Below are 23,717 nucleotides of genomic sequence, written 5' to 3' on the forward strand. Positions count from 1 at the left end.
TATAGCTGCACCTTTTACTCATGTCCACGCAAGCACACAAGCACACTCAGTTCACTGAAATCTAATCATAAAGTCATATGGTAGGTCTACGTAGAGCTCAGGAATTCATCTCAGCTGGGTTTTATGTTGGTTTAGGACAGGGGTTCTCAAACTTTTTGTATTTTGGGAATCTTTAACTGTAACATAAACTCCACACCCCACATCAGTAGGGATTTATTTTATGAACATTATTTAAATATGTGTAAAATATAGTAATGTTTTGTCGGCTCTGCTCATATCATGTTCATGTAAACTGGAACTCATATAGACATTTACACACCTTGGTTTTTCTGCTCAGCATCAGAGGATGTTACTGCTTCAGTTTCATCCCATTTACCGATTTAAAAAAAAAATCAGCGTGTATCCATTTTTCCTTACACTGACTGTCAGCCAATAAGAAATGAGTATTTCCACATATTTTCCTGTAAACCCTGTCTGATTGGTCTCGCCTCCGTGCACTGAAGATATAAAATTACAACACTACTGTGTTCTTTTACTGACATTCAGTTACGTAGTGACAAACCGCTACAAGCGGAGAATTATTCGGGGCTAAAGAAATAAATCTTCGTGTTTACAGCACCGAATGCCCAGGCCAGGTTACACCCCTGGCAGCGTGATTTATTTTAAAAATGCATTTTAGTTAATATTGTTTTCTTAACAATGAATGTGTAATGCAAGTAACGATTTTATTGACATCAGTATCTGTAATCAGATTATATATATTTAAAATGTAATGCATTGTATTACTGCGTTATCAGAAAAAGTCATTAGAGTGGAGTAACCCAAGCTCGGGTTTAATTAGACAGTGCTAAATTCCTCCTAGTAAAGTTTGTCCACTTGGCAGCCATCTTACAACGCTCCTGAGGAGTTAGTTTCAGTCATACAAGCCCAGGCCCCTATCTACTTGAATGGATAGAGACACATATACTAGAAATGGATTTACATGATGACCTGTCATGGCTTCCTCCTTCACATTGCGGTTCCTAACAATCGCCATGTGCTTTTGTTTATTTTGTCATGTCATTGGTCTGTTACCCAATGTATTATGTCAGCCCATATTTATTTTGTTTGTACCCTGTTGTGACTGTGTTCCTGCAAGAAGTCTTGTATATTGTTATTGTGTGTTTCTTAGCCCTGTGCTTCCCTGTTCTAGTTCCTCTTTGCTCGGTTGTTTGACTTACGTTTTGGATATGCTTGTGATTACTTTGTCTGCCTGTGTTCTAACCTCTGACAATGATTCCTGGATTCGCTCCAGTAAAACCTACGCTTACTTTACTATTTTTTTTTTTTCAGGTTGTCCTGGCTACTGTGCAAGCGTGTTTCTCCAAAATTAAAAGAGTAAAGTGCCCTATATCTGTACATGCATGAGTGTAAGAATCAGATTCAGGCCAGGCGTTTCCTACTAACATCTTTACCAACAAGACGAATGGACCTACATAATACATCACCATGTTGAGCATTACACTCTGTCCCGTTCAGATTTTAACCAGTGGACTGTCTCTACTCACACCGCCTCTGGCAAATCCCAGTTGAATCGTACTGATCAGATCCCAGCAGCACAACACTGATGGGTCATGCCTCATCAGCATGGAAGTAGTTGGCATCATCCCACACAAATACAGGCCTTTATTGTTTTGCTTTCACAAGGTGGGGGGGTTAAGTGGTTAGCACATTTCCCTCGCACCTTCAGGGTTGGGGGTCCAAATTCCACCTCCACCCTGTGTGCGTGGAGTTTGCATGTTCTCCCCGTGCTTCTGGGGTTTCCTCCAGGTACTTGGGTTTCCTACCCCAGTCCAAATACATGCGTTGTAGGCCGATTGGCATCTCGAACTTGTCCGTAACGTGTGAATGTGCGATTGTGCACTGGCGATGGGCTGCCCCTCTGTCCAGGGCGTCCCCCGCCCTGTGCCCTTTGTATTTCAGGCTCAGAATTTTTAAAATCTGAAATTTTAACACCTATTTATTTTTTTAAAAATGGGGAAAAAACAACGATTAAGAATGTAAACGTATGAAATAAACCACATATATTTACCACAGTAAACATATTAAATAAAAGCACAACACCCCCCCCCCCCCCCAAAAAAAAAAAAGAGTTTTATTTAATGTGAAGTGTATATAATTCAAATACACAAAATTCACATTCAAATTCTTTTGTCACCTTTTAAAGCCGTGTAGAAAATTGTTTCTTTTTATGGTCATTGATTGAGACGTATATTTAATTATATGTTAATATTATAATACAGTTATATCTAAGGTGTAATTACACTGCTGCTGAAAGGCCTGGATTTTTGTATTTTCCTCACCTTTCTTTCCTGGGTAAGTGTCGAATGCTGCTGCTTGTTTTCTCTGTTAAACTTGCTTCAGTCCCACCGATGACACATGACACAAGTCTTATTCAGCATCAGTAAGAGTGGGAGCATCAGTTTGATCTACATGCTCTGGGTTAAAGGGGAATTCTCATTGCAGAGTGCAGTAGTTGTAGTATTTTTTTTCTTTTCATAGTACATTTTTTTTGTTTCAAACCGCTTCACTGTTCACTTGCTTTACAAGCCGTGGGTGTTTAACGGGGCCGTGTGTGGGTGTTTAACGGGGCCGTGCGTGAGTGTTTGGTCGACCTCAGGATGCAGCTGTTATGGAACATAGAAATATAGAGAGAGTGAGAGAGAGAGTAGGCAGGCAGGAGAACAAAGTATAGAGAGATCATTGATTAATTTAATTATTATCTTTATATTAGATTAAATTAGAGTGTTGCCCAGAAACATAATTGACAAAGCTGAAAAAAAAAACGGTGGCTAACCATAATGTAATAACTAACAGTGAGCTCATTAGCTAGTCAAGTGCATTAACGTGGACTAGGGGAAATGTCATTGGCCAAAGTTTTGTCTGGAAATTGTGGTTTCTTTACATCCAGTGTAAAAGATACCATTCAAGCCTGGCTAGCATGTTTATCTATGAGATGAGATGAGTGTTGTGTTGTGACTTTATGACTTTTTCCCCCCACATGCCAGTCTGTTCCAGCGTGAGAGTGTTATATTTCGGTGATTTACACGTCTCTGACATGAAATATCATGTTTGCTCCCTCAATAAAAAAAGAAAACAAAATGTTTTTGGCTGTCATTGGCTAACGTCTATGAGCTGGGGTGCTGTCTCTTTGTATTTCACGTAAAAAGACATTATTTAAGTCTGGCTAAAGTATTCATTTTTATCTGATATGTGTTTAAATGTGAGGTGACTGTGTGTTGTGCTAGCAATAGAGTTATGTTAAGAGATTAACTTTATTGCTCCGTTTCTTTCAGGGTTGTCGCAATGCGAACGTTTGTGTAGTGTAGCGATTCTCGATACCAGAACGATACTTTGGCTGAAAACAAACATCCAAACAAACAAACAAATAAATAAATAAAGCGGAGGTTTATCACATGGTAATCCAATAATTTTGCGCTTTGCCTGTCTGTCTCTCTTTTTCTTAATTCCTGCTCTCCCTGTTCCTCCTCTTCCTCTTCCTGTTGACCCTGTCAAATGCTTTCCGGTTCCATATTCAGGAATTGTACCCTGCACAATTCAGTTTCCCCTTTCCACTTTATAAGTGTGTTGAGATTCGATATTACACAAGTTGCTCTATGTACTGTGTGATTGGTTGCTCTAAAACCTGAGACAGTACACTTGTTTTTATTACTGTGTTTATTACATGACCTGTTCCAGACACCAGAACACATCCTCTGTCTCAGGGATGTCCAGTCTTATCCAGAAAGGGCTGGTGTGGGTGCAGGTTTTCATTCCAGCCAACCACAACCCACATCTGAGTGTACTGAAAAGCCAAGCTCAGCTGATTAAATAGGTGAAATCAGGTGGAATCTGATTAAACAGTTGGAATCCTGCATGATTGGAATGAAAACCTGCACCCACAAACCTGCACTTATCTTCAGAATAAGATTGGACACCCCTGCTCTATCTAGATATCTAATATATAGTATGTTTGTCAGTTTATGACTATTGGCTGGTCTGTTTTGTGTATAAGGATAAATGCATGTCAGTGAAAACTTTCAGAAAATAAAGTGACACTGTGATATCACCAAAGTGTACTTAAATAGACCTCTGAGCCATCTGACAAATTATACCATATTTGATCATTATATTAGTTGTCAATTTCGAGTGGTTGAATGAATAAAATGTGATGTGATGCGTTGTCTTGTAAAGAATTCTAGCACATGGTTTGAAGGATACGCTGACCCAGTGCTCACCAGCTATGCTCATGGCTCATGTTAATTTAATTCCTTACTTTATTTATACTAAAATAAATAGCAGTACTGAAGATATTTTGTATTTATCTCTGTCTCTGTCTCTCTCGTACTCAGTTACTGAGTGAGAAGATAAGCGGTGCTGAAGGGACAAAGCTTGATGAGGATTTCATGGAGATGGAGAGGGTAAGGACTTCTTCTTGGTCTTTGCTAAGTTCACTTCTCCTGTTATGTTTATCCCCTACTTTAACCAGTTTCCTGCTGAAATGAGTACACAAGTGAATCAGCTCATAGATGAATTTCTTCATCTCTGTTTTACTGGAAAGTTCTTGCTACATTTTTGTCATCTTGTGACTAAAACCTATATGACCTACTGTACAAGTCTTGGCCCCCCTATAAATCAGAGCACTTCTCTAAAAAATCATTGTCAAGACTGTCTAGTCCGTTGTAAGAGAAAGTCTGGTATACACTGTTGTGTATTTTATTAAGGAGACCTGCTGGTAGCTTGTTACATGCATTTTTGGAGCGCTTGCAACAGTTCTTCTGGAGACTTTCACTCCTTTCTGTCTGTGCATGTCCTACATATTCATCATGAAGTTTTAATCTGAAAAGTGCCACAATGTAATGACAATATAATCCTAAATTACACAGCCACAGAATGCATTCTCTGTCTTCTCAATAGTAGACCGTTTAAAGAAAACTCACTGGAGAATGGAAGCACACTGCTTATAGACTGTAGGAGTGTCCTCCTGACTAGACAGCATTCTTACATCATTTGTTCTTTATTTCTTCCTTTGCTATGACTTTCTCTTGCAGAAAATTGATATCACCAACAAGTCTGTGTTTGAGCTCCTAACCAAAACCACAGAATACCTCCAGCCAAACCCAGGTAAGAGAACACAGGATGTGCAGCATAACCACTTAACTTTGCTACAAACCAGGTGTTTGAGAACCATGGGAGTAATTATTCATATTATTAGTAGAAGAATTAGTAGTAAAAATCAACTACTAAAATAGATTGTTGTAGTTGTTACAGTTTATATTTCACACATTTAACATATAACAGTGATAATCTCAATTGTTCACGGATCTGAACTGCAGTAAATCCGTGACTCTGAAGTGACGTGGCAGTGATGAGATTTTCCTTTTCTGGGTTTTCCAGTTTCCTCCCATCTCCCCAAAACATGCTAACACAGTGGTGTTTTAAAGTTTGTGAATCTTTTAGAATTTTCTATATTTCTGCAAAGATATGACCTAAAACATCCTCAGCAGTCCCAAAAGTAGACAAAGAGATCCCAATTAAACAAATGAGACAAAAATATTACACTTGGTCATTTATTTATTGTTGAAAATGATCCAATTTGATTCATATCTGTGAGTTGCAAAAGTATGTGAACCTCTAGGATTAGCAGTTAATTTGAAGGTGAAATTAGTGTCAGGTGTTTTCAGTCAATGGGATGACAATCAGGTGTCAGGGAGCATCGTGTTTTATTTCAGGAACAGGAATCTATCAAAGTCTGATCTTCACAGCACATGAACAAAGGAGATTTCTGAGGACATCAGAAAAAAGAGTTGTTGATGCTCATCAGGCTGGAAAAGGTTTACTCACAGATATGTAATACTGGATCATTTTCCTTAATAAATAAGTGACCAAGTATAATATTTTTGTCTCATTTGTTTAATTGGTATCTCTTTATCTACTTTTAGGACTTGTGTGCAAATCTGATGATGTTTTAGATCATATTTATGCAGAAATATAGAAAATTCTAAAGGGTTTACAAATTTTCAGGTAGCACTGTGCAGTAGGTGAATTGGATAGTAAATTGAGTAAACCGAGTGTGAATGTATGTGGTGCACTGGGTCGTAGAAATTCCTGCAGAGAAAAGTACAAATGTACCAAACGAATAAAAAGTTTGAGCCACAGGAACTTTAATGCAGCTGCTTCTGCAATCTGTTTTTTGTGTTGTGTTACTCAGTGTCTTTGTGGCTCATGAGTGTGTGTTTGGATGTTTTTTAGCATCGCGAGCCAAACTGGGGATGCTGAACACCATGTCAAAGATCAGAGGACAGGTAAAAACCACCGGTTACCCACAGACAGAGGGGCTTCTGGGAGATTGCATGCTCCGTTATGGCCGTGAACTTGGAGAGGACTCTACGTTCGGTACACACACACACACACACACACACACACTCACACTCATGTGCACACATACATTTTACAGCAAACTGTAACTGCAGACCAACAGCAACGGATATCCTGCTTTGTGTTGATGTTGAAATCACTCTTACACATACACACTCTGTCTCACACTCTCACTTACATTCTCTCTCCTTTTTTTCTTTCACTGTTTCTCTCTCTCACACACACACACACACACACACACACACACACACACACACACACACACACACACACACAAATGGACTGCTCACACACCAGCATTAACTTGTACACCAATGCTATAGCTGGGCCCAAAAGTCTGAATTCACAAGTGAGCATATCTTGCAATTCTTAGTTATGGCCTTAGAGCTTTAGACGTGATTGAATGTCTGTGAACATTTCCCTTACAAATGCATCGTTCAAACAATTCTGAAAAATAAAGTACAACTAATGTTAGGTCACTTATAGTTAGAGGCCATGTCTCTGTGGGTCTTCTGCCAGATGTTAGCATATTGTGTGGATTTATTTAAAGCATTTTCGGAATAACCGCTAATTAATGTCTTAGCTAGCAGGTTATAAGCTAGCTACTGAAAAGACCACAATTTTGCCACAATAAAATAAGTTCTACACTGGCGTGTGTTTTTATTTTTTTATTTAATATTTTAAATAAATGTAATGTAATGTAATAAACGTGTATCATTACATTTCTGCTTATGTCAGATAATGTCCATTGGGAATGTATTAATAATATTATAATATCACTAGTATGTATATGATATACTTAATACTTATTAGTAAACTGATACGAAATTGATGTAAAGTGATGCATAAAAGTGAGTGAAAATGAAGTGTCATTTAAGACATCTTCAACACATAGCTCATTTAGCCAAAAGATTTAATAAACCTTTTAACGGACGTACATAAGGAGACAGTAAATGAACAACATTGGAGACATCACCATCACCACTTCCCTGGTGATGCTCTTTCAAGCCTTTCCTGCAGCTGTGTTCAGTTCCTGCTTGTATTTGGGGCATTTTGCCTTTCAGGAAGTGAAATACATGCTCAGTCAGATTCAGATCAGGTGATTGTCTTGGCCATTGCAGAACATTACACATCTTTCCCTTAAAAAAGTCTTGGGTTACTTTTGAAGTATGCCTCAGGTCATTGACCACCTGCATGGAAAGCATTATCCAATTAGTTTTGAAGCCTTTGGGTGAATCTGAGCAGATAATATCGCTTTGTACGCTCGCAAATTCATCCTGCTGCATTCAGTCACTTCATCAGTAAACACAAGGGAACCAGTTCAGTCATAGATGCACACACCGTAAGATGAGGTGGTATGTTTTGGATCATGAGCAGTTCCTTCAATTGTCCATACTCTTCTCTTCCCATCATTCTGGTACATGTTGACATTTGTCTCATCTATTCGTAGGATTTTGTTTCAGGACTTGTACAGGCTTTTTTTGTTTGTTTTTTTAGTTGTTTTTGGCAGACTTTAATCTGGTCTTCCTGTTTTGAAGGCTTACTAATGGTTTACATCTTGTAGTAAACCCTCTGTATTTACTCCGGTGAAAATCTTCTCTTGATTGTTGACTGACACAGATACGACTGCTTCCTGGAGTTCTGGTGTTCATTGTTTAACCACATGTTTTTCTGTCATCTACCACAGTTGTTTTCTGTGGTCTTCCAGGCCTTTTGGTGTTCCTGAGCTCACCAGTGTGTGTGCTTTCTTTTTACAAATGTACCAGATAGTTGAGTTGGGCACATCTGATCTTTTTGCTATCTCTCTGATGGGGTGTGTTTTAATTTTTCAGCCTAATGATGCTCTGCTTTAGTGGCAGTGAGCGCTCTTTGGACTTCATATCCAGAGTTAACGGCAACAGATTCCAAAAAATAATAATGGCACAGTTAAAATCAGCTCTTGATCTTTTATCTGCTTACTTGTAATTGAAATAATGAGGAAATAATACACACCTGGCCACGTATCAGCTGAGCAGCCAATTTCGCTAATTACTTTTGGACCCTTTAAAAGGGTAGGACCAAATATAAATATGGCTTATTTAATTTCAACTAAAATATACTGTGGTAGACAGCTAAAATAACTTTTTTTTAAACCTGACTATATGTGTGGGTGAAATGGTAAAAGTTCAGCATGGTACACGAGGTTTCCAGTGAAATTTCATCAGTTGTATAAGTTATGAATTCTGTTTGGTAATGCACGGTATTGCAGTTGAACAGTCCGTACAGGATTCAGTAGATTTCCGTGTGTGTGATTGTTGCGGTCAAAAAAGCTTGATTTTGCCGCAGCTTTTTTCAAAATGCGAGATGCAATTTGCGGAATTTTTTGGTGTTTTTTTAGGGAAAACTACTTGAATTCGCAGAATTTCAAGTGCATAAAATCGTTTTACGCGGTCTTTCACAGTGATGTTTGTTGGTAAATGCGACCTTTTAGCTGTACTCATGTTCAACGCACGTGTCATTTAACAGCAGACCAGTGACTACATTTCCCTTCCTGTACTGCGGCCTACAAACATGGCTGCCATGGACTGCAATTCCCAGAACACATTCATTCTAATCACGCACACTTGCATCAAATTCACAGCACTCACAACCACAGTATAAAGAGACTGTTTGAACACAATGACTTAACGAAGTATTGAGCGATATCACCATACCAAGCATTTGTAGCCTGTTCCTCATTTTGATTCAAATTCTTTGATCTTGTTTCTGGTCTCTCGTTCTCGATTCTTGCCTTGCCCAGTTTATGCCAGTTTGCCAGTCGCCTGACCCACTGCCTGTTTTTGACAATGCTATTGTCTTATGATTTGGATTTGTCTACCTGTCTCTCTTTATTAAAAGCGCTTATCTGTACTTGCATCCATCCTAACCTCTATTACGTGGAATACGTGACAGATTAGAATGAATGAGTGTTCTGGGAATTGCAGTCCATGGCGGCCATATTTGTAGGCCACAGTGCAGGATGGGAAAGGTAGTCAATGATTTGCTGTGACATGACAGCACGTGAATCGAAGAGGGCTTTGACTGAATGTGTGTTGCAAAGACGTCACATGATACGTCTTGGTCCAAATCTGCTTTCTGAAAAACTACAAGCTCCTCTGAATATTCCAGAGTTTTCTTGATTTTGCGTTCGTTTTTGAGGTCACAAAATCACAAAATCCTGGACTGTTTGAAAGACCAATCCACTGTAAATATAAATAATTGTTATATGTTATTATATGCAGATTTTACAAATAACCAAATATAATTACAAATATAAGGATATAACCAAATATACACACATGTCATACGTATGTATGTACCGAAGCATTTATTGATAGTCTTCTATTTTTAAATACTCACTCTCAACAGAAGGCAGGAAACAGCAGCGAATTAGGAAAACATATCCATATTGATAACAATAATTAATTGAACAAGGTGAGGAATTTGCACCAAATGTGCTTTGAATGAATCGGGCAGGTACCTCATAAAGTGCTTAGAGGACTTAGGATTAGAGGAGACAAGCTGCTTTTGTTTGCGACACAGAATTTGTGAAAGAAATGGCTCTGTATGTTAAGTAATATTCGCTCTACAAGCTGATGGAAGAATCTATTAAGAGTATACGCTGTTTTAAAAAAGAGAGGTCACGCAGCATGTTGATTGAACCTCTTTATTGACATCTCTGCAGTTGCTAAGGAGAGTGCATGTGTCATGCAGGTGGTGCTCTGTTGGATGTGGGCGAGGCTCTGAAACAAATGGGCGATGTTAAAGACTCACTCGATATCAACGTGAAGCAGAACTTCATCGATCCGCTGCAGACGCTGCAGGACAAGGACCTGAAGGAGATTGGGGTAAGAGGTCAAGACTCCAAACAATACAATAGGCATACAATAAACATACTTTTCTGTATTGGATGCTTACTGAAGTCATTTTATAGTGAGATGTAGTACACTACCAAATGTTCTATAGTTTATTATATTGGTTTACTAGAGCGTCGAGGTGTCCTTCAGATATCGAACACTGCAGCGTTACTGACATGATCACTGAAAGCAGTCACTAAATATAGTTCCTCTTCTTTTATTAGCATCATCTAAAGAAGCTGGAGGGACGGCGGTTAGATTTCGACTATAAGAAGAAGCGGCAGGGGAAGATTCCCGATGATGAAATCAAGCAGGCCGTGGAGAAGTTTGAGGAGTCCAAGGAACTTGCAGAGAGGAGCATGTTCAACTTCTTAGAAAATGACGTGAGTTCTCCAGAACATTGCAGTAGATTTGCAAAATGACAGGAGGTTTTTCCTGCTGAGGTTGTATTCTATGAGTGAACATTAGTGGGTTTATAAATGCACTTCTGAAAGCCTTTGTTTTGTCAGTAATGTACAACGAAGATGTTTAAATGTACTATATATTAGTGATGCGTGTGACGGTGGTGCGTGAGCATGAGGCTATTTTTCCGATAAAAGCGCGCCCCAAAGTTCGAAAAAAGACACGTCATGCTTTTTAAACACTTATAGCTTAATTTTGCTATTGATTCATTTTCTATAATAGAAATATAAAGCTATTTACACCTTCAGACCAATCAGATTCAGGAATTCGACAGTGCTTTGGTAGCACTGTAGCTTTTTCTACAGTATGTTAGTCTGTTCTGTTTATAACAATGATAAGAATTGAGGAAAGCACACCAGCAAAAAAAAAAAAACCCACAGTTTTTGGCGTTCTAACATTCAATTGCTCACACACCTCACCGCACTTAGGGGGCATTCCTCAGTATTTGTGAACGTGCTGTTTTTGCCCCTGCCTGTAGGTGGAGCAGGTGAGTCAGCTAGCAGCACTGATCGAGGCAGCGCTGGAGTATCATCGTCAATCCTCCGACATCCTGGAGGAGCTCAGTGGCAAATTACAGAGCAGGTATATCAGCTAGGCTGTTTCTAAGCATTCATGCCATACACACATACACAGCTCATATGTACACGGAAGTTCTGTGTGAATTGTGAATCAGCTGAACACACTCGGGAGCATGCTTTTATTTATTGTTCATTAAATGAACAGATAGACATGTGTTCCAGTGTCTCCATGACTGAGTGTATTGTTTTGATGGCGTTGTCGTATCCCTCCTCTTCAGAATATTCAGAGAGATGGTAGCTGAGGAAAACACACAAACTTTCACATTCTGTTTTCCAGACTTTTTAAAACTGACATTTCAAATCATGTGATATAATTTGAAAAAATATTTTCTTGTTTAAATTGAGTCGAACACATAAAAGTTAATGATGAGATAAGACTAGGCATGTTTGCCTCGCGCCTCCGGGGTTTGGGATTCAAATCCCACCTCCACCCTGTGTTTGGGAGCTTGCATGTTCTCCCTGCGCTTCGGGGGTTTCCTCCAAGTACTCCGGTTTCCTCCCCCGGTCCAGACATGTGTTGGAAGCTGATTGGCATTTCCAAATTGTCTGTAGTGTGTGGATGGCTGTGTGAATGTGTGTAAATGTGCCCTGCGATGGGTAGGCACCAGGTGTCCCTGAGTTCCCTGGGATAGGCTCCAGGTTTCTCCGTGACCCTGTGTAGGATAAGCAGTATGGAAAATGGGCAGATGGATGTTTTTCTGGGCCTACACATTGGAGAACTCTGTAGAGAACTCTGTAAAATAATCCTAGAGGAGGTCGTTGGAGGAATTTCAGAGTTTAGTGATGGTTAGTTGGTTTGTAGCATGTATTTGTTGTATGTGCAATGAAGTGTCAATGAAGTCAAGATGCCTTCACAAAAGTGATGCGTCATACAAGGTTTGTGTTTTCTGGGTGTTGTATTTGATCTAGTACTTTAATGATAATGAGTCATTTATTAATCACATATACATTACAACACAGTGAAATTCTTTTCTTCGCATACCCCAGCATGTCATTAAAATGGACGCAGTCTACCATCTATTGGGAATCTTGTGCACTAAATAGGTTCTACATATCATCTGGTCATTTGAGATTTGGCCTCACTGTGTTGGAAAGGGTTATTATAAATAATGAGTAATCAATTAATCTTGTTTTGGTGACTACACAAATACTTCCATTCCAGAGAACATGATTTTGAGAATGAAAAATTTAATATAATTCAGGAAATTCTTCTTCTTATTATTATTATTTCATTCATATGATGTTTGTCAGGAATTAAGCCAGGTCCCACTGCATTGTCACTTGCTGGTGTGAGAACAAGAATAGAGGAATTTCAAGAAAGTAAAAAAAAAAAAAAAGCCTTGTTTCTTGGAAATTAGAACTTGTTTGTGTAAAAAGAAACATAATCTTGTCAAGCATGTTTTGCGTTAGAAAGATAATCTCAGTCTTTAAGAAAATAAATCTAACTTAATCTTATCTTAAAATGATCTGTCTTCATAAGATATTCCAGCTAATATTGAGCAAGATTTAACCAGTAACATGCTGAAGCAATTGTGTGCATAATACCTCAGCAGAGAAACAAGGTTGTTTTCCTTATTTTAAGAGTAAGACCACTTGCACAACCTCAGTTTGTCAATGAAGCAGCTATGTATCATGGTTATGCTGAAATCCACACTGAACTACATTGCCCATGAATTACATTACCCATACATCACATGTCCCATTGATCACACACCTGTGGTACCCCTAATAAGCACCCCTATATACGGAAAGTTCTAGTTTTTTCACAGTCTGCATGTTTCTGCCTTGTGTCCACTGTTATGTTTATGGTTCTTGTTTTCACAGTGTTGTTTGTTTTTGCACTTTATTCAATAAAAAACTGCGCTCGCATCCGCCACCTTCTGCAATCCCTGACGCTACATTGCAGAGTTTCTCCCTGTTTCAGTAAAAATTCTAAAAATAGCAGTGCCTTAATAAGTCACTTATTGATTATGCTGTTTGAAGAAACTGTCTTATTGTAAGCTTTTTTTGTGTGCAAATTAGTCATCTTAAATTATAATAAATAAATAAATTCTTAAAGTCAGCTCAATCAAGAGTCCAAAATACTCATTTTATGTAAGTCTGTCTTAAATAACTGAGATTTCATTGCTCGTAATAAACACAACTTGCTTCAATTTAGCCGTTTCTGTCAAGTTTAAGGCCCATTACAGTCTTGCAGTGGCTATGCTAGTTTTAAGAATTATAGCCTAGAAAAATTGCCTTACCCCATTGGCAGATTTTTTTGTTTTTGCTTGATACAAGACAATTTGATTATATTTAAGAATATTTGGCTTCTTTCTAGTAGTATTTTTAGCTATAAAGATATAAAGTGGGTCATTTTGACCTGACCAGAACAAGAGGTCTTGATATTGCATTGGTATAAAAGAGCAATGTATGTCATGAATAATCAATACTGAGTTGGGTTTTTCTTGCAGGATAAACACAGCAAGCAGCAAACCTAAGAAAGAGTTCAAGCCAAAGTCCATCATATCCAGCCTGGAGACCATCAACAGCAATCAGCATAATGGCGTCTCCTACACTTCCTCTCTGAAATCCACAGGTACTGTTGGACTACACGTGTGCATGAATTATTTGTGCTAATCCGGGCTCTTGGCCATTGCAGTTCATCATGTAATTATGTCATTTATGACTTTTTTTTATGTTTCCATTTTTAGCATTCTTTTGTTCCATTTGTGATAGTGTTTTATATCATTATATATATATATATATATATATATATATATATATATATATATATATATATATATATATACATACATACATACATGTGTGTGTATATATATATATATATATATATATATATATATATATATATATATATATCCTTAGTTTTAAACCATTTAAACCTTAATTAAGAATGAAGGTTACAAAGAGCTATTTCAGTTCTCTATTTCACTGTTCATGTCTTGACTCTAACTAATGTTAGTGTACAGGCAAGGAAAACACCATATGTGTGTGTGTGTGTGTATATATATATATATATATATATATATATATATATATATATATATATATATATATATATATATATACACACACATACATACATATGGTGTTTTCCTTGCCTGTACACCAGTCTTTCTTACAGACACAGAACTTCAGACATTTGTACCTTTGCGTACCTTTTACGAGAGAAATGAGGACAAATGAAAGTATTTGTACAAAAATTGTAAAAAACAAAAATTTTATGTTACACTTAAATAACTGTAATACGTTTTACATTGGGGTGGTGAAATTTTAAGCAGCATACATGTAATGTGTGCTATGGTGTTACGTGCTATGTCTTTGGTAGTTTTGGTTTGACGCTAAAAAAAAATCAGACACTCTCTTTTGTGGCAAGTTTGCTTAGACAGTTACCTGGTGCTGTAGCTAGGTGACGATACCACCATCAAATGGGTTATGGTTAATGTAAATATTTTAATTTATTTTTTGAAAAACTAAATAAAACATAAAATGATAAAAATAAATAATCCAAATAATATCACCAAGATACTCAAAAACTACTCGGAATACGCAATATTAAAGTTTATTTCTTTGTTTATTTGCAGCACTCTCAGCATGCTCACTTCCCATGTCCTCATATGCAGTTATAGATTACCTGATGCCCACAGAAAAGTGTATCATGATGTGAAAGTATCGCAGTATTCATATCGTGTTGTTATATCACTAAACATCTTTTTAGGATTGATTTGAGGAAATTTGTTTTAAACTCATCTGTTGTCCGTTGCAGATATTCAAGTGAACCACAGTGTAAATGGAAAAAGTAGGTTCCTCAGTTTTCAGTCATATAGTGCCAATAAAGTCCGATAAGCAGATATATAGACTTTTATAAATAAACATATATTGACTAAAAATATAACCATTTTGTGTTGAAAGTCTTATAGATAATGTCACCCAAAGACAGCATTTTTGTACATAAGCATATAAGAATATATGTATATAATGGTTCCCTCTAGTGGTTAAAATGGGATTTGACTGTTTCACTGTATATACCAAGCATACTGTTTATTAGTGTAACATTTTGCCAAAAACGAAGTCAGTAAGCCAAGACATGTCTGGTGTCTGAAACTGAACCCGCCTCAAACTGTGTCATGTTGTACAGCATTTCAGATAGATGAACTTTCTGGGTTTCTGACCTTTCTGTGCATCAGACGAAGAAAGGAGACATGGCGTTCAGATTTTCAACCTTAAAGGCAGAGATGTACAGTACGTTAGAAGTGATTTAATTCCTTAGATTTATATAGCACTTTTCTATGCACTCAAAGCGCTTATTGTATTGTAATACATTGTATTGTACAATCATCACTAATGTATAGCATCCATCTGGATGATGTGACGGCAGCCATAGTGCACCAGAATGCCCACAACACACCAGCTATTACTGGAGAGGAGAGAGTGATGTAGCAAATTTAGGGATGGAGATTATTAGGGGGGCCATGATAGAGAAGAGCCAATGGGGGAATTTCGCCCCCCAATTTTGGCGGAATTTTGTCCTGGGGTTAAATCCCTACTCCTTATGAGAAGTGTCCTGGGATTTTTAATGATCACAGAGAGTCTTGGTTTAACATCTCATCCCAAAGACGGATTTGGATGATAATATAGTTCTGATCTGATTTGTATATTTTTATATTTGTATATTCAAATATACAAATTTTTGTATTTGTATATATTTTTTTATACTTGTAACTTACTCTTGTCTTTTAGTGAAATCGTTGAAGTACAAATGCTATTGAGTCAAACACTGCTTTTTAATAATTGCGTGTGTGATCATTTAGGCGTGTATATTGCAATACTCTAAAATGGTGGCTTTAGGATTCATAGGTCCAATGCAAAACTAAAGAAGCAATTTTCAGACATCAAACATGTCTTGCATGATCGACTATATTATAAGGAACATTGTGCCCATTTAACTTCTAGCTAAATGGTTCCTTCAACAAATTCGCCACAGAAATGCCAATTAGGAAAAGAAAGAAAAATTCCATTAGGATATGAATAAAAATGTGCTCTCTGAAAAAGAATGAATTCCTAATCATAGCATGTTGTTGTTTTTAGTTTTGTGATCATATCCATGTTCATCATTGATCCCTGTGTTTGTGTATGTGTTTGTATGTGTGCACTTCATGCTCACCCTCCACATTGTGGTGTCAGTTGATTACATCAGCCATCCGCCTCCCTTTAACCAAGCGTGGTCCGAAAGCCCCAGAGTGAACAGTCGTGAGTATTACCGGATTTGTACAGAATTTGTGCACACCAGGGCTGTAACCACCCCTGACACTGGGATGGTGGGGGCGACAGAAATTCAAATGGCTATTGATAATCTAATTTTTTTAATGAACAGCTATGCCAACTCATAATTGTCAGTTCTATTCAATCAGACAATCAAATCCAACGATGTGCATATTATTATGGTTTTTGGCATCGCAGCATGGCAGGTTTAAAATAAACTGGATACATTAAGCTAGACATCAATACGATTCAGAACTGTTAACTTCATTGTTGGTTGATGTAATAAAACATTCCGAGAAATGCTGTTACAGGAAAATAGTCTATGGTAGGGTGGTGTGATGCATGACCCCGATTTTTTATTATTTTCCATTAAAAGGATGTCCGTCAGTGTCGTGTTCATCTCATACCATATTATTTGCCAACAATCATTCCTGTTATTACTTACCATATAACTGCTATAAACAGTTGTTTTATATAATTGTATAAACGGACAACTAATCAGTCTGACTTCTAACCGGAACAGAGACGGAGCTGCACATGGACCAGCCGTGCTGCCGCTCGCTGTACGACTTCGAACCCGAGAACGAGGGGGAGCTCGGCTTCAAGGAAGGAGACATCATCATCCTCACCAATCAGATCGACGAGAACTGGTACGAAGGGATGATCAACGGCGAGTCAGGCTTCTTTCCCATCAACTACGTCGAGGTCCTAGTGCCCCTACCGCAGTGAGGCTTGTAACACTGACTCTGTACAAGAGACACACGCAATGGAAGCTTCATCTTTTACTGCTTTATGTTTCAGCATCTAAGAGTAGTGAGTCAAGTCAACTGGAACGGTATTAGAATCTTGATGAGTAGAGAACCATCTCAAAAGTTAGAACAAGTCCAGTCACCTTGATTCATTACTTCTAGACATTTAGTGACCCGGATGCCTGAAAAACCTGGTAGGCTTCATTTTTTTCAGTATTTATTTCTCTTTTATATGCACTATCCGGTGTGCGCTTCTGAGTTAGCCTTTGGCATTAGTTCAGCGCTCTTTTTTTCCAGCTACGTGGATGGCTAGCTCTCTCTCTTTGGTTTGTTTTTGTTTGATTTTTTTTATTGTTTGTTTAAATTCCAGTTTGTATGTGGTTTGGCAGTTTGAGTGCCTGCACTGAGCTTACATGTCACCGAAACACAGTTTATAAAATGTGTACTGCTACTCATGGGAATGTTTATCTCGCCAAGTACTTAATCTCTCTCTTGCGCACTTGCTCGTTTTCTTTTCTTTTTTTCTGTCTACATTTGACTTATTGTGATTATCTGGAATCATGACAGCAGTAACAAACGCTAAATCGGAAACAATGCCGAGATTGAAGTACAGAGTGGGTGATGTGGCAAAAATATCACATCACAATACTTTTCTCACAATGCACAATACTTATTGTCACTGAGGTTTGGTTCAAAAATGAAGAAAAAAATGAAACTGTTGTTTAAAAAAAAAGATAATCAGCTACTTGTTACTGTAACAGTAGAGATGATAGGTCAGTCAAAGGCAGGGGTTCTCAACCTGTTTTGGACAGTGATCCCATTTTAAAGGACCAAAACAATGAAACAAAATGTGCAAATATCTGTAAATATTATAAACATGCACTACCGCTGTATATGATCACTTAAAATTTGTTAAAGCAACAAGATTTGCGTTTCTATGCTCTGTGGCACTCTGATGCTCTTGCACTAGGCTACAGAATACACACTGAAGTATCACCCATGTGTCGTTTAGATTTCTGGGCAGACTATTTAATAGACCGATATTTTGTAGTGTTTCTAGCTAGGAAATAAGACGATGCAGTGCCAATTATTTTTATTTTAAATAGTCGCTCTGCATGCTGTCAGTGTCTGTTGTGCAGGCAACTTTGATTAACGGTGCATTGGATGTTGTGTGAAAAGCTAACGGGATTCGAGTAATTATGTGACATTAAACTGACATTTAATTCTCATTTTAAATCGTTACATAAATCAGGTTCATGTGCGTAGAGCTACATACATTGTAACAATTTCGGTTGGTAAAAACCAACCCTGACCCCATGGTTGAGAGCTGACGTGGTAAGGGCTGTTGGATAATATAGCATTTCTCAATCCTGGTCATGGAGTACCACTGCCCTGCATGTTTTGGTGTTTTTCCTTCTACCAACTCAGCAGATTCAACTCATGAGCTAATTAACGAGCCTGAACTTGGTCGAATTGGTTAGAGAAAAAAAAAAAAAGCACCAACATGTAAATGACAGGTGTGCAGCAGGACCAGCACCAAGAAACAGTTGTGTAATGAAAAATAAATCAGTAGAAAAATACATCATAGGCTACACCAACAAAATGCTTTTTATGATGCCGAGTTTAAAAGTAGCAACAAAATGAGTAGCACATAGATCATAAGAATCACTCCATTTTAAAACTTGAAAACAACTCTATGTAATAGTTCGAATGTCTGCGGTGTGCCGTTTACTTCATTTTCTTACAAGCATGCCGTTCTCCTTCTTCTCTTTTCTTGTTCATAAGCGAGACCATATTTTATACCAAAAACATTACCTCGACCAGAACTGAGCAGCTCGTCAGCAATTTAGCTATACCATGCACTATATTAGTCTGCATTTTAAAACAGTAGTTCATCACTGGAGCTAAAAGGCAAATGTAGCTAACCAGAAACAGAAGTCTGGGTTTTTATAAATATATTCTTCATTAATGTCATGCAGACTGGCTGATGTGGTTTAGGACACATGCGACCTGATGGTTTGGCATTAACTTGTCTTCTTGCCATGACACATAATGTTTACACAGATGCTAACTGGCTGTTCTGGTGAACCTTTTTGGATATCACATTGTCACATCACCCACCTCTGTGAATGTCTCTCTCACTTCCTGAAGTGCTTCTTTATTTTGAAATTGTGTTCGTATTGCACTAAAGCTTTAGAAGCAACAGTCACACGGCACATGGCTCTCCCGTTTGCACTTTTTACCGAATCTGTCTGCCAAGCCACGAGCACGAATTGACATCAGCCTGTCTCAATCAGTAAACATATATAACATATATAGAGGCATCGATATCCACACTGACTGTCTGTAATGAAAAACCACCTGTTCACCTTGGAGCTAATATTTTCCCCAATATTATACACTGAATGACGTTACAAAACCAAAACAAATGCATCATGTTTCCAGTGATCGAGTTGTTTGCATACAAAGCTTTAAAATGCTTTGTATGCCTTTGCTTGATTGTTTTAAAACTGAGACTGACATTTCTGCATGAACTGAAACCTGATTAGCCAAGTGCCGATGTTACAATTTCATATCATTGTTGAACCATCACAATATTGCCTTAAAAACATCACTAATGATAAAACACAAAGACAAACTAGCTTGTACTTCAGAATAATACTGAATAACCTTTGGAATAATTGTTTGTGCATAAAGGTACAGCAATTTTAGATTAAATAATAAAGATAATCGGCACATGACTAGTCCTGATATTACGAAAAAAAAAAAAAAAGTGGTAAATGACTGTATTTCTGCAATGCTACAAAACTACACTGTGTAGTTTAATCGAGCCTTTTGGATTTTTTATTTGAACTTTTGAGGACTACTTTATAATATCTGCTGTGTGACGACATTTGCATGGCTGTGACTGCCTTTTTCTGTGCCCTGATTTGTCACTGTTGTCTTTGCTGGTACAATGAATGCTCACTAGATGTGATGAGGGAGAGACAGGGATTATTTTGATACAGGATTAACCAGTTAAACTTAGGGCTGCAACTATTGATTATTTTGTTTTTGTATTTTATACTGTATTGCCTCTAATATTTGAGTATTCTATAAAGAAAAAGAGCTTGAGACAAATTTACTGAGAAATCCAACAGTAGAATCCAAATTGAATGAAAGACCCTTATGCGCGACATCATGCCAAAATGATAAAATTACCCACAGCAAAATGTTTGCTTAAATGATATGACACAGAGGTAAGAAAAATGATAATAGGTGATTATCAAATGATAAAAAAAATGTATTTCATTGCCTTGCATGTGTTACGCCACACTGATGTGGTGATTACCTTGCATGTTAATGATAGCTTAATGTTGCTAGTAGTTGAACTATTATAGTTGTAATAGTCGAACTGTTTTACCGTTTGATTGAATGATCAAATTGCTAGGTTTTCTCAAGTATCCGTTGCAGCCCTAGTTAAAATGCAAGTGCTATAAATGGCAGGTATCTGTGATGTTAAACTCTCAGATTGTGATAATTGTTTAAGGTTTTATCACTGTTTGTAATATTGTCACAATCTTCTATTTCTGGGAGGAAAAAAAGAATTCTATTCCCCATGTTTTCCAACTTTCATGGAAATTTTCATGGAAATTTGAGAAAGACATTGAATTCTCATTCACATTTTTCCAGAATAAGGAGCCATCTGTACTTGTTATCCTACTGAACAGGGCAGGCGTTATCTAAGGAGCACAAACGCTACCTAGGCATGCCTCTCCCAAGTATAATGCAAATTTTGTGTGTGTTGAATATTGCAGCATATTGTAGAACTGATAATCAGCACACGCCTAATCCACGCTCGGGCCACATCTGCTTTCCAGGAAACCACTTGCCCAGTGGAACACTTTAACAGTATTTTTACGTTCTACTCGTTGCCATATTATATGATTTTTGCAGGTTTGATAAAGATGATAAAGTTGGCATTGATACAGTATTGACCAGCGGCACATTTTTACAGTATTTTTCTTGTCGCCAAGTTGTTTTTTTTTTTTATTGCTTTTGCTTGAACACAAAGTGAATAGGAATGAGACAAGCTTAAGCAGGCCTTAATGTGAAATCCTTAAGCTGTGGTGCTCCATCTGTTGAGCTTCAAATAACTTTGTCTGGTAAAACATGTTCGATTGTTTATGATCATACAGGAGTTCAGAGAGGCGATGCGTTCCATTTTTATTGTCCCCTATGAAAACATTAGTCAAGTTTAAATCTTATGGCTAGTTAATCCCGCAGTTAGACATAGACACTGTCAAAATGTATGATAAACCCAAATGAATGAAATCAAATGTATCGATTTTTTTTTTTTTTGTACCTGTCTTGATTGGTATTGCAAATCATACTTAAGAACTTCTACTAAAGCACATTTTGGGCCTTCTTTTTTTTTTTTTTTTTTTTTTTTTTTAAATCATTTTGGTATAGATAAATAAGGATGAGGAATGATACAAGGTAAATTCCTGATGCAAACATCAAATGTGGCATTAATTAGACCAATTATTTACTTTTCTTAACCAACTTTCACTTGCAGATGAGTCATTATAACGGGACGGAATAATAATAATAATAATAACGCAGGTTCTCTCTGGACTTGTGTAAAACACTACTGACCCTTCTACCTTTACACGTTTTGTCCTGTAGCTTTCCAGTAATTTTTGTCACTACAGTACTTTTTCAGAGAGAGAGGCATGTGGACCGTGTGTATTTTTTTTCTCCTTTTACTCTCTTTAGTATAATTTATACAGAAAATGTTTTATAGATGTAAATGAATATATTACAAACTGTATATTGCATAAATAAATGACAAATGCTGCATAATTGTTGAGCTCAAAATTTGACGTCCGTTTTATTTTCATACACAGACAAAAAAAAAAATAAACACACATTTTGCTCATATAAAACTTCTGCTTTTAAAGTACACCTGAACGGTCATTTTAAAACAATAAAACAATTCTGTGCTGAGTGATAAATGGATTATTTTGAATGACCTACAGTGCATCCGGAAAGTATTCACAGCGCTTCACTTTTCCCACATTTTGTTATGTTACAGCCTTTTTCCAAAATGGATTAAATTCCTTATTTTACTCTAAATTCTACAAACAATACCCCATAATGACAACGTGAAAGAAGTTTGTTTGAAATCTTTGGAAATTAATAAAAAATAAAAAACAAAAAAGCAGATGTACATAAGTATTCACAGCCTTTGCCATAACACTCAAAATTGAGCTCAGGTGCATCCTGTTTCCACTGATCATCCTTGAGATGTTTCTACAACTTGATTGGAGTCCACTGTGGTAAATTCAGTTGATTGGACATGATTTGGAAAGGCACACACCTGTCTATATAAGGTCCCACAGTTAACAATGCATGTCAGAGCACAAACCAAGCAATGAAGTCCAAGGAACTGTCTGTAAACCTCCGAGACAGGATTGTATCGAGGCACAGATCTGGGTAAGGGTACAGAAACATTTCTGCACCATTGAAGATCCCAATGAGCACAGTGGCCTCCATCATCCGTAAATGGAAGAAGTTTGGAAACAGCAGGACTCTTCCTAGAGCTGGCTGCCAAGCCAAACTGAGCGATCGGGGAGAAGGGCCTTGGACAGGGAGGTGACCAAAAACCGATGATCATTCTGACAGAGCTCCAGTCTCTGTGGAGAGAGGAGAACCTTCCAGAAGAGCAACCATCTCTGCAGCACTCCACCAATCAGGCCTGTATGGTAGAGTGGCCAGACGGAAGCCACTCCTCTGTTAAAGGCACATGACAGCGCACCTGGACTTTGCCAAAAGGCACCTGAAGGACTCTCAGACCAAGACCAATACAAAGAATGAACTCTTTGGCCTGAATGGCAAGCCTCATGTCTGGAGGAAACCAGGCACCACTCATCACCTGGCCAATACCATCCCTACAGTGAAGCACGGTGGTGGCAGCATCATGCTGTGGACATGTTTTTCAGCAGCAGGAACTGGGAGACTAGTCAGGATCGAGGGAAAGATGAATGCAGCAATGAACAGAGACATCCTTGATGAAAACCTGCTTCAGAGCACACTGGACCTCAGACTGAGTTGAAGATTCATCTTCCAACAGGACAACGACCCTAAGCACACAGCCAAGATAACAAAGGAGTGGCTACAGGACAACTCTGTGAATGCCCTTGAGTGGCCCAGCCAGAACCCAGACTTGAACCCGATTGAACATCTCTGGAGAGCTCTGAAAAAGGCTGTGCACCGACGCTCCCCATCCAACCTGATGGAGTGCGAGAGGTCCTGCAAAGAAGAATGGGAGAAAATGCCCAAAAATATGTGTGCCAAGCTTGTGGCATCATACTCAAAAAGACTTGAGT

At 37.9% G+C, this 23,717-nt stretch overlaps 1 protein-coding gene across 2 annotated transcripts in view; it reads left to right on the forward strand.

The window, feature by feature from the left end:
- sh3gl3a (SH3-domain GRB2-like 3a) overlaps positions 1-22,198 on the forward strand; it is a 35,697-nt gene extending 13,499 nt beyond the window's left edge. Inside the window, exons 2-11 of one of the 2 annotated variants that reach the window (XM_017478620.3) lie at positions 4,392-4,460; positions 5,091-5,163; positions 6,292-6,435; positions 10,150-10,283; positions 10,517-10,675; positions 11,233-11,336; positions 13,786-13,910; positions 15,102-15,134; positions 16,520-16,585; positions 17,121-22,198. In XM_017478620.3, the coding sequence (XP_017334109.1) occupies positions 4,392-4,460; positions 5,091-5,163; positions 6,292-6,435; positions 10,150-10,283; positions 10,517-10,675; positions 11,233-11,336; positions 13,786-13,910; positions 15,102-15,134; positions 16,520-16,585; positions 17,121-17,326 (1,113 nt within the window). In that variant the 3' untranslated portion in view covers positions 17,327-22,198. The other variant, XM_017478622.3, reaches the window with a different exon arrangement.
- The last annotated feature ends 1,519 nt before the right edge of the window (positions 22,199-23,717 follow it).

This window comes from Ictalurus punctatus, chromosome 10, assembly GCF_001660625.3.
Source record: "Ictalurus punctatus breed USDA103 chromosome 10, Coco_2.0, whole genome shotgun sequence".
NCBI lineage: Eukaryota > Metazoa > Chordata > Actinopteri > Siluriformes > Ictaluridae > Ictalurus > Ictalurus punctatus.